Below are 12,448 nucleotides of genomic sequence, written 5' to 3'. Positions count from 1 at the left end.
TATTTTGACAATAGGGGTCCAGGGCTTAATTTAAACACTATTTCCCTCAGAGTATTAGATACAATCAAGAAAGTAAAAGGTGTAATATATATAATGTACAAAGTATAGTAATCAAATTTATAAGAATGAAAGAACTATAATCACCTGTAAAACTGAAAAATCTGAGACAAAACTAATAAAAATCATTTTTCTAGCAGAAGCATTGATTCATCATTAAATAGTCACTTAAGGGCGGGCACGGTGGCTCACGCCTGTAATCCCAGCACTTTGGGAGGCTGAGGCAGGCGAATCACCTGAGGTCAGGAGTTCAAGACCATCCTGGCCAACATGGTGAAACCCCATCTCTACTAAAAATACAAAAATTAGCTGGGCGTGGTGGTGCGTGCCTGTAATTCCTGCTACTTGGGAGGCTGAGGCAGGAGAACCACTTGAACCCATGAGGCAGAGGTTGCAGTGAGCCGAGATCACGCTACTGTACTCCAGCCTGGGCCACAGAGTGAGACCCTGTGTCAAAAAAAAAAAAAAAAAAGTCACTTAAATACTATGTTAAAAGTTTACATAAAGCAAAGTAGATGATTTGTATAGTAAATCTCAAGATTACTGAATAGCAAGAGTTTCAAGTATAGACTAATACCTTTTATTTTCCTATAATTTTATGTAATGTATCTCTGGGACATGTTTTTAAAAGTGCAGTTCACTTTCTCAGTGGGCTACTAACTTGACTGTAATCTTTTTTTTGGTGGGGGGATGGACTCTCGCTCTGTTGCCCAGGCTGGAGTGCAGTGGGGCAATCTCGGCTCACTGCAACCTCCACCTCCCGGGTTCAAGCAATTCTCCTGCCTCAGCCTCTGAAGTAGCTGGGACTACAGGCATGTGCTATCACATCCAGATAATTTTTTGTATTTTTAGTAGAAACAGGGTTTCACCATGTTAGCCAGGATGGTCTTGATCTCTTGACCTCATGATCCGCCCGGCTCGGCCTCCCAAAGTGTTAGGATTACAGGTGTGAGCCACCGCGCCCAGCCACAATTGACTGTAATCTTTAGCTAATCTTTGTTCATAAAACATTTCAATTATTTGTCTCCCCTTTCCCTCTTCTCCTTCTCCTTCTTAAAATGTCATTTACATTTCACATAAAAAAGTTACTATTTTTTTCTTTCTTAGACACTTCAAGGCTATCAGATGTAGGATATCAGACAGTAGTAGACAAGAAATATTGGCAATATGAAGACTTAATATAAACCTTAAGATGTTAATTCGGTTTCATGCAAACTTATTTTAAAATAAACTAGGGCAAAATACTAAAAAAAAAAAAAAAAAAAAAAAAGGAAGTAATTTGGAGGGAGTGGAGACTACTCTTTAAGGTGTGGTAGTAGTGACTGATTAGCAAAATCCAGGGAGAAAAGATAACACATTGTAGTTTGCATCTTTGCATCGTATAATAGCAGCACCACGAGATTTAAAGAGCAAATTAAGTGACTTGACAACGTCCCATAGCTAATTTGCAGCAAGGCCACCCTAAAACTCACATGTCTTGATCTCCTGACTTCTGGACAGTACATTTTTTTTTTCAATCATCAGGAGTTACTTCAGTACAGTTAAAGCTTTATAGAATAAACATACGAGCTGTGTCATTTATCCCTTAGCAGGGTGGTGATGAGCACAAATTGTGGAGTTTGCTACCTTAGTTTAAATCCAGGGTCTGCCTGTGTGACTTCTTTACTGCCTCAGTGTTCAATAGGAATAACCAAAGCGAGAGTTTCTCATAATGAACCTGCCTCTTCATTCTCTTTGTAAAACATACTAATGGATAACCAAAAACACTGAATTCTTGGAGCTCATAGGTTCTTCTTTGGTATGTCCGAGTATACTGCTAGCAGTTGAGCTGTATGTATAGTCACTAAGAGTCAGGTATGACTGTAGCAAAACCTATTTATGCCGTTTACCTGCTATAATTATTTCCAACGAAATAATTACAAAAAGAATACTGTTTCTATGAAACCAAATTTTACCACTTTGAAAAGATTCAATAAAGATAGGTTGATAAAATATTTCTAAAGAAATGAATGTGGGCAAAAATAATCATAAAAATTAGTGAAAAAAATCTTTAAAAATGAATAGAAGTCTGATTGCTTCACAGGATCTTTAAGTTCTTAAAGACACTGAAAATGTAACTAAAGATGATGTGTTATGGGTATGGTTTAGGCCAGAAAAATTACATGCTATTCAACAACCAGATTTCTCACTGAAAGAAAAGAGCTTGGCCTTAAATAAAAAGATAAATAATAAAATATATATATTATATTTATATTTTTTAAAGTAAAAACTTTTCAAAAATGCGTTTTCCATGTTACTAGACTTACTGCTATTAATCTACAATCTCTTTTTGCTTATGTTAGATAAAAAGGTTTTTTATTAAAGAAACCATGGAAAATGCTTAGTATAGTGTCTACTGTCTAGGGAAAGCCCAAGAAATTCCAGATAAATAACCTACCAGGCCTATGCAATAAAAACCAAGACCCTACTTGGTGTCCTCTAGAGGACAAGAAGAGTTCCTAAGCAGAAAAATACCACCTTGTACAGGGATCATGCAAGGTAAATGAAACACACACACACACATACACGCACCCCTAGTATTTACTTAATACATATTGTATTCCAGATATTTTTCAAAGTATTTTTCATTTCTTAAACTGTAACATCTATCACAGTAACATATTCATGCACATCAATGCTGGGCTTATTGTTACCAACCTACTAAATGAAAATCAAGATGAGAAATTTTTAAGTCTACAATATAGGAAGCAGAAATGTGGTATTAATATCCAATATGATAAATAACAATACAATAAAACAATGGACAGTTATTACTCAGAGGAAAAAGGGAGGCAAATACTTTCTACCAATAACAATATTCATAAAAACAGAGATTAAATTTAAAATCATTATATTCCCCTTAATACTCTATATCAGCAGTTCCCAACCTTTTCAACACCAGGGACCAGTTTCATGGAAGATAATTTTTCCACAAATGACAGGTGGTGGGGGAATAATTTCAGAATGAAACTATTCCACCTCAGATCATCAGGCATTAGATTCTCATAAGGAGCACACAAAGTAGGTCCCTAGCATGTGCAGTTCACAATAGGGTGCGTGCCTATGAGAATCTAATGCTGCCACTGATCTGACAGGAGGAGGACCTTGGGCAGTAATGCTTGCTCACCGCTGCTCACCTCCTGCTTTGCGGCTCAATTTGTAAGAGGCCACCCACTGACTGGTACTGGTCTGCAGCCAGGAGGTTGAGGACCCCTGCTCTATACTAGTAATTTTAAGCACTAGTTCTTAAATTTTAGTTAATCTGTGGCACATTCTCTGTTTGGCTGCCATAGCCATTTTCCACACTTCTTTGCTCTGCTCCTGCAAAAGCTAATTTTTATTGGCTTTAATCAATAGGCTCCCTTCTCCTCTGGCTTCTGGTTAAGTTTAGTCAATGTGAGGCACCAGTAAGAGATTGAAGGGTGGAAAGAGTGAGGTCAGGGTGTTTATTCCCCAAGTCACAGGTTAGCAAAGGCTACATTCTTCTATTGAAGGTCAGTGCTCAAGACCCTTTCCTATTTCTCTTAATTCCAGTGACCTCTAGATCCCCATTCTCTTTCAGGCTAAAGCTAGTAAATGGCTTCCTACTATTGTAAACCCAACCATCTTTTTGTAGACTATGCTTATTCCTAACCATTCTTTTGTGAATATTTGTCTTTCATGCATGTCCCCAAATTTTCCCCACTTGAGTGTCTTACTGTTTTCTTGTCAGGATCCTGACTGATAAAGAGTTACTGATATCAGAAATGGCCCAAAGCTCCAGTCAAAATGGAATTCAAGGATAGCAGGATAGCCTCCTTACTAGGGAGTTAATGGGACAGTAGTGATCCAAGGCATGTGCTGGCAAGATGATTATTCATATTGTCACTGGTGGTAGCATGGAAGTATGTATGACGCAGGGTAAAGCTTTGGGATCTGTGGCATTACTTGCTAAAGCAGCAATGGTAGTGTGTAAAGATTATAGCATGATATGGCTGATGGCCAAAGGTGAAAGACAAACTGAGTGCCTTGAATACTCAAGTCAGAATACAGGCAAAATACCAGAAAGTTTATGTCAGCTTTAAAAGGGTCCCTTATCCACTTAAGCCTCAGGGCAAATAAGGCTGAAGACCAACTCCAGAATCTGATTTGAAGGGTTATAGCATTGCAATGCTAAATACAATGGACAATACTAAGACCATTAGTTTTTGGTAGTGGAGCAATGATGAGAAAGCAGAGAAACATGGGATGGTACTATCTTCTCCCTCCCCCTCAACAACTTCATTGAGGTATAATTAATATACATAAAACTGTAGTAAAAAAACAAGAAAAATAAAAAATATTATTTCAACATGTAGCACTAGCCATATTTAGGTGTTTAGTAACCACATGAGGCTAGTGGCTACCATATTGGACAGCATAGCCCTACAACTATCACCTCTCCCAAGACAGCAAACTAAAAGAAATAATAATTCTATGGATGAATAACAGACATTAGTGAAACCATCAGAAAACTGAAAGATGTTAGGGGTGATAATTCATACTATACACCCATTTAAACTGTTTATTAGGCTAATGCATAGCATTGATGCAGACTTAATCATTTCATAATGCTAACTGTAGATGCAGTTTTAGCTGTACAATCTTTACTGGAGCATATTAATATAGTCACCAACACTAGGTATGAAGCAATGAACTTGATTTCTGTTTAAGGTAATTTGTATAACAAAGATAATCAGAAGCAGTTTTTTCCCTTCACACTACAGGAGCAACATACTTTTACTCTCTTACCTTAAGGCTAGGTCAACTCTACTCCCTTTGTCATAACATAGTCTGGAGAAATCTTGTCCATCTTGACATCAAGCTGGAATACTATATTCATGACATTACACGGATTGAACTTGGGAGGAGGATATAGTAAATACCTGAGATGCCTCAGTAAGAGATATATGCTATAGAATAGGAGATAAACTCCAACAAAGTTCAGAGACTTTAAGCATTGGTAAAATTTTATAGGCCACTGATCTGGGCATGCTGAAATAGATCCTCCATCGTAAGTGAGAAATTGCTGCACCCTGCACCTTCCTTCATGAAAATGAAGCACAAAATGTGGTGCCCTCTCTAGATTTTAGAAGCAACATAGACCATATTTGGGTATACTTCTGTGGTGCATGTACTAGGTAACCCACAGGCTGTCGATTTTGAGAGCAGCCTGGGGCAAGAAAAGGATCTACATCATATCCTGCCATGATGAAAGCTCTCTCTACTTTTGACTCTAAGATTCAGCAGATGCAATGATTTTTGGAAATGTCTGTGGCAAATGGAGATGCTGTATGACATCTCTGCCAATGGAAGCCTCAGTGTGTAGGTCCCTTGTGGTTTTATAGTAAAGACATGCAATTTTCTAACAATAACTAATCTCCATTTGAAAAGCCGCTCCTTACTTGCTAATGAACTTTGGTTAAGACTGTGTACCAGGCCACAGGACTCTGAATGACAATGTAGCCCAAACCGTGCATCATGAACTAGGTGTTATCTAATTCAACATATCAAAAATGTACACAACAGCATTTCCTTAGTATATTTTCCTTCCCTGCAGCCTTCTTATGCTAGTTGAGGAAGCCCAAGTATACTGTATGAGCAAGTAGCTCAGAGGTCCCTGCTACTATTGCTTCTCAGTCTTTTTGCTTCAACCCGTATGTATGGCCTCATGGGGTATTCTCAGTGACTAGTTGATGAGGATAAAACAGTGTGGATCTGGTTTGTAAATAGAGTGTCTGGAATTCAATACCAGCTGTGACTATGGTGTTAACAGGTCCACTTAAGGGAGAGGGCCCTGAAATACAGTGGCTATCCCTCCAGCAGCCAGAATTTCATTCAGCTAGTACATTTAACTGTACACTTTGCATGGAAAAAGAGATAGTTGAGGTAATGATATATGGCATGGCCATATGGTCAAGGACTTCAAAGAACAAAAGTGGACGACTGGTGACAGAAGGTCTAGGGGAGAGTTATGAGGATGTATCCTTCAGAATTGGTACAAAATGTAATGATATGGTATTCTATGTAAATTCTCTCTAGAGGGCATTCACTGTAGTGAAGGCTCTTAGTAATCTGGAGGGGGTAATCTCATGAATCTCAGACTCTTTACCAGGCTTACCTGGTACTTTCTCAATGGGCCAATGTACAAAGTGACAATGGGAGTAGGGACACAGAAACTGAACAGATTCAATTACATGGACTTCCTCTTCTCTATGACTGATTTAACTACCACCACTGCTGAACTCACAATTTTCCAATGCTGAGACCCTGATATGGCACCATTCCTGAGGGAGATCAACCAAGCAAGTAGTGGCAGGCAGGTTACATTTGACTCTTTCCAACATGGAGGAGGCAGAAATATATCCTAATAGGATGTGCCTTCCCTTTCTCTTCAATATTTTTGCAAGCTCCCTCAAGTATGGATTTAACAGAATGCCTTACCAATTACCCTGGTATTCCTTGCTACACTGCCTTCAACCAGGAAACTCCTTTTTATGGCAAGACAAATACAATTGGCGCAAATCTAGAGAATGCATGGGTCATACCCCATGTATCACCACCCAGAATCAGCTGGCTACATGGAGTGGTGAAATGGCCAACCAAAGGAGTGGTTCATGTACGGTTGCCAGCTAGGTGGAGTTTGGGTGTGTTCTACAGGATATTATATATGGCCAACATCATCTCCTCCATAGCCAGAAGGCATGAGTCTGAGAACAAAGAGGTTAAGGTAGAGGTGGCCACTCTAATAACATCAAATAACCCATTTAAAGGCTTTTTACTCTGTGTCCTGAAACCTTCAGATTGGTGGTTTTGGAGATCTCTCAGTTCCCAAAAGAAGAATGTTTTCTCCAGGTTTCAGAGATCTGGTCCTGTTGTATTGGAAGCTGAGAACACTCACCACCTATTTTGGGCATGTCAAGCTGCTAAACAAACAGGGACTGGCTTATAATTTTTCCAGACTACCAGAATGATTTGGAGCTGTTGCTGTACAATGAGGACAAGAAGAACTATGCTTGGATCTCAGGGGATTTACTGGGGCATCTCTTTAGAAATACTAATCTAATAATTTTGGTTATTGAAAAATTATAGTAACATAAGAAAGACAGGACCACTGAAGACTCAGAAGCTATAAAATTTTAGTCACCTATCAGATAAAAAATCTTATTTAGCTGATGTGCTAAACAGAGTAAGAGTAAGGGGAAGATGTATTTGAGTGGAAGAAGAACACTATAATGATCAATTTTGAGCTTTCTGGCAAATTAGAGAAGCAAAAACTGTAGCAACTCTGTTTTATGTTCTATCTATTATGAAGAACATTAGGGATGGCTAGTATTTTAGATTCCAATTGGAAGCATGATTGAATTGATATCAGCTCTTGGTGATGCAGTAGCTGGATGCCCCCTCTCCAATAGTGACTCCACTAAACTCTCTTGAATTACCCAATTTGAATATATCTATTTATATATCTGCAAAAATCGTAGCTTGATATACTAAATTGCAAAATGAGCACGATGGCAGTTAGAAGGACCATGTCTTTATTTATGAAGACAGAAAACAATATGTACACACAAAACCAAGATATTAAAAACAACATGATTTCAATAAAAATAAGATGGATGTTTATTTATTACATGAAGTTGAGGCAAAACTATATGTTCACGAAGATCTATTTGTTATATAATCTTTGGACAGCTCAATAATAATTTAACTCTGGCTAGAGTACATGACAAGCTAAAGGAAATGCCTATCATGTCCTAAAAGTATTTTTCAATAAAGAACTTTTCGTAATAAAACACTGCTTTAAGATATAATTTTGATAGCACAATTTTAAAATAAAACATAAAATGTTGTAGCTGGAAGTAAGTGAATTCCTTTAACTCAGGGAGGAAAGAAAAATATATAGCTAAAATATTTTGTTTTCATGTTTGCTTTAATTTTTTTGTAACTGCCCCGAATTTAAAAGTCAATGTTTAAAATAGTTTTACACAATTCACATGCATGTTTAAAAACTTAGTACAGCCTTAAGGATAAAAAGGAAAAATGTAAAGAGAGATAATACAGTAAGCATTATCTCACAACCTCAGCACTCTCCAATATGATTTGTCAATGTAGATTAAAATATCACTTCCATCATATCTTCATATTAAAATTAAAATGTAGTATGTCATTATGAACAGAAGAAACAAATAAAACTGGCTTGAGAGTATTCTATATTAATTTTTCACCTTTAACTTCTTGGTTATGAAAATTTATGCTAAAAGTCAAATGAGATTCATTTGGATTTCTGATCATTCTTTTCTCTTTTATGTATTATATTCTGGCATTTCTTAAAAACATTAAATTTATTTTTTCTTTTATTCCCAAGAACTTGTCATATTCTACTTTTTTTTAATGATTTATGAAACACAGCAAAGTTTCAGAGTACCCAATGACTATAGTTTGAGAGCTAAAGATACAAGGAGAATTAAAATTAGAATATAAAATACAAGAAAAGCCAATTTTCTGAGTATATTTTCAAGTTTAAAAGAAACAATTTTATTTTCCACAGAGATCCCAGCCTCAGCACTGTATCAGTAAAAAAAAATCAGTTTTCATTTCCTCTATAGTAACTCGAAACATAACTGATATTATACTGGATCTTCACTTATCTTGGATTAACCATAATGACTACATTCTTAATTATAAAATTTTAAAATCATAGAAAATATGTAACAGCTGCTTTCTTATTCTAATATATTGAAGTAAGATACTCTTCAGTTGATAGTACTCCTTTCTGCCAAGCCGTAAAGTCTAAAAATGAAAGATACATGCATCCTGCAAGATTTATCAATTATTTAATGTACACCAATAACAACATTGTCTCGGTCATTACTGACTACATAACAAAGCCATGTTACTATCATTCAATAGTACTCTTCTAAATTTTCCTGTTTTACTTTTCTTCTCAAGGAGTTGGTGACACTTACCAGAGTGGGTCCTGAGGTGTCCTGTGAGGGCGTCCCTTCTTCTACAGGCGTAGCTACAGAAAGGACATTTGAACGGCTTCTCTCCAGAGTGTAACTTTATGTGTCTCAGAAGGTTGCCCTTCTGAGTGAAAGAAGCTCCACACTGGTTACAGTGGAAGGGGCGTTCACCTGCAGTAAGGAGAAGAAATGGGAAGGATCAACTAGGGTATGTGCAAGTGACTAATTTGCCATCCACTGTTAACCAAAGCCAGTTCTCTATGCTAAAAATGTTAATCTCCCTCATAAGTCTTTTAAACATTTAACTTCCTAGAATTTGCTTTGCTAATACAGTTACCAAAGTCTCAAGTTTTATATCAAATGATCTTTTCCCTTCTATGTATAAATGTGACAAAAGTCCTATCTTTGACTCAGAAGAATAACAATAATAGCATTTATCACTGGTTGAACAATGAGGTGCTGTCACTTTACTGCCTTACACACAATTGTATGCTTTCCATAGAATATTTCAATCCTTTCTTATAATGATAATAATTAGGTCATATTAATTTTAATTAACAAATGAAGAAATTAAAGTCCATAGATCTAAGTATTTTATTACACAGAGCTAGAAAGTAGTCAAGGTGAGAAATGAACCTGGTCAGTTTGGCTACAAAATCTTGTTCTCTTTATTTTACCATGCTATCTCTTTAAAATTGGCAGAAAATTTGAGCTGAAAGAGACCTTCAGTCTAATTCCCTCATTTAGCTGATATGGAAAGGGGCAACTAAAAGGTACAGCAAATGAACCAGTTTATAAAGCTCATTAGTACAATATTTTCGAATACAGGCCAGGTTTCTTGATTCTCCTGGTCACTAACAGTAAAACCTTTAGCAAAATTTCCAAATAAAATTATTCATCCAGATATGTCCTATATATCTTTTTTGTGAAAATTATTATTTGAAAGGAATCTTTTCTCCCCGTTTTTGTATTACTATATTGCTATGAAGTTTTTAAGCCTCAATTATAAGTTTGGTCTGTTGCCATCAACTGACTCACCAATATTATCAAATATAAAAACATGTACGCAATGAAGCAGTACAACTGGCAAGTAGGATCAAATTGATAGCCTTATCAAACCATAAAGAAAATGCTATTATTTTAAATTCACCTATCACTAAAGATATACATAAAATAAAATAAAAATTCAAATATAAGTAAATAGTAAAAATGTATCATACTAAAGCTCTAAGTTTAGAATAAAAAGAACATTACAAAACAATTCCCTTTTGGTTGAACTGGACCATTTCTATACCTGCGGTTAGATGATGATTGTAATCTTAATAGTTTTTCAAAAACCTTACATTGAAATGTCATGTTTCATAAATCTTTAACTGAAACATACATAATAGTGAAGAATAAAAAACTCAAGGTTTTTTGGCCCTTTGACATAATGCAAACTCATTGATTATTTTATTAAAGAAAGCTAAGTGGTATAAATAAGATAAACCATGGTCACTTTCTGGCAGCAGCTACTGCAAATTCTATCATATAGATTTGTCATAAAACCTAGATAAATTTAAAAATTGATAGATCAGGTATATCTCAAATTCTGTAGTATTTAGTGTTTTGGGAACTTAATGAGGTACATACCAAAAAGGTGTAATCTGTGTGTGTGGTGGGGGTTAAGGCTTTTTCTTAAGAAATCTGGAGCTCTTATGAGCTACATGTACAAGAGGTCCTATAGTGATAATATTGGATTGAAAAAGATCCGTAATGTTAAAGTTCCCTTAAGTGGTATCTTCTTTAGTTTGATTAACCTGGTAAGATCTATATCTCCTCATATAAAGTCTTCCAACATAAGGTTTTAAAATAAATTGAATTCTGGCAGATCTTTTTTATTTTTACACACAATATACAACTTGATTATTTGATTCTCTTTCCTAATGGAATCACAGGCTGCAACTTTTTAAATCAAGAATTTTCCACTCCCAACCCCTGCCATAGTAATGAAAGATGGAGACACTTCTTTCACAAATTAAATTTTTAAAGAAAAAAGAAAATAGCAAATATATACTTTTCATTCCAAAAATTTGATTTTACTTTTAAAATCTGTCTATGTAAGGTTTCCCAAGCAAGTAACAAATTCGTTCACAATAACTTTACAGGAGTTAAATTACTAAGTGTGGTGAACAATTTGAAATCATGTCTGCCTTTAGATAATACTCCTATAGCATGCTGACTCCGATTTCCTTTAAACCTCCTACGATGTTTGAGTTGAAATATTTCAAAATCCCTAATTTAGAGTAGTTCATTCTTTAAAAATAATGCTAGTCTAAAAATGAAACAATATCTTTTTTAAAAAGACTTTTAAAATTCACCTAACTGAGTTTTATGAGATTAATGACAGGGTAATTTAGTTTTTACATTTACAAAATACTCTAGATATCTTCAAATCTTTTTAATAAGAAATTACTTCTGAATTTATACGATCATCCCCAAATGGGGTAGAAGAAACAAAAGGTGGTCTAGGTATATCTGGAAATATTGTCCTGTTGCTGAGTGTGAAAGTCATACTATGGAAGCCTTTGATAAGTTCTCATGGACATGGGAAGTAAAGAAGAAGAGGCATGATGAAGGTAACTAGTTTTCTTCCTTTTTTTGGTAAGAGAAAAGGGGCATTGAAAATAAAACATTTTAATTTCAGTAAGATAAGGCTTTGGGAGATATTGATTTGAATTATGAATAAGTCTTGATAGATGCTTTTTACATTTGGATACTAATTTTATTGCTTTCCTCATTTTATTTCCTAACTCCTGTTGATGTCTTGATTATATGAAAAGATAATTATCATTTCAAGAGTCCACTTGTTTTATTGTGTTCCAAACTAAAGTTAGTTGGAATCATAATGAAACCCTCAAAGACAATACTGTTAGAAACAAGGATTAAAACAGAGGGTAATTTATGAGATTTCTAGAAGTATACACAGTTATATTCCAGGGATAATCCATATATAGAAGTAATATCCATATCTATCTAATAACAAATAAAAAGTGAATTGACTCAATTTTTGATAAAGTTATTTCTATAAAACATTAGCAACCCTTTTATTCAATGTCGTGGGGTATTTCCTGGCCTAGGCATTACAGAATAAATGTAAAATTATCTGATAATTAAGTAAAAGGTTCAGCTAACCATCTTTTCTCTATGCAAATGGTACATATGCAAAAACTCCATACTGTCTATGAAACTTTAAAACAACATATCTCAATTATTTCTTGTAAATAATTTGTTCTTTAAATGGACTGCATCAATGGGCCCTTTCTGAGTCAGTTTAGACTTTGTCTGAAAAAAATATTAATCATGTTCTTCATATGTATATCAAGGCA

At 35.3% G+C, this 12,448-nt stretch overlaps 1 protein-coding gene across 11 annotated transcripts in view; it reads right to left on the bottom strand.

Moving 5' to 3' along the window:
* Nucleotides 1-12,448, bottom strand: part of IKZF2 (IKAROS family zinc finger 2) — a 153,849-nt gene that overhangs the window by 41,367 nt on the left and 100,034 nt on the right. For all 11 annotated transcript variants that reach the window (XM_032754644.2, XM_032754642.2, XM_032754648.2 and 8 more), the window contains one exon: nucleotides 9,084-9,251. In XM_032754644.2, the coding sequence (XP_032610535.1) occupies nucleotides 9,084-9,251 (168 nt within the window). The remainder of the gene's footprint in view (nucleotides 1-9,083; nucleotides 9,252-12,448) is intronic.

This window comes from Hylobates moloch, unplaced genomic scaffold, assembly GCF_009828535.3.
Source record: "Hylobates moloch isolate HMO894 unplaced genomic scaffold, HMol_V3 SCAFFOLD_1, whole genome shotgun sequence".
In the NCBI taxonomy this organism is placed as follows: Eukaryota; Metazoa; Chordata; class Mammalia; order Primates; family Hylobatidae; genus Hylobates; species Hylobates moloch.
The sequence above is the reverse complement of the archived record's forward strand: the minus strand, read 5'-3'. Positions and strand labels throughout refer to the sequence as shown.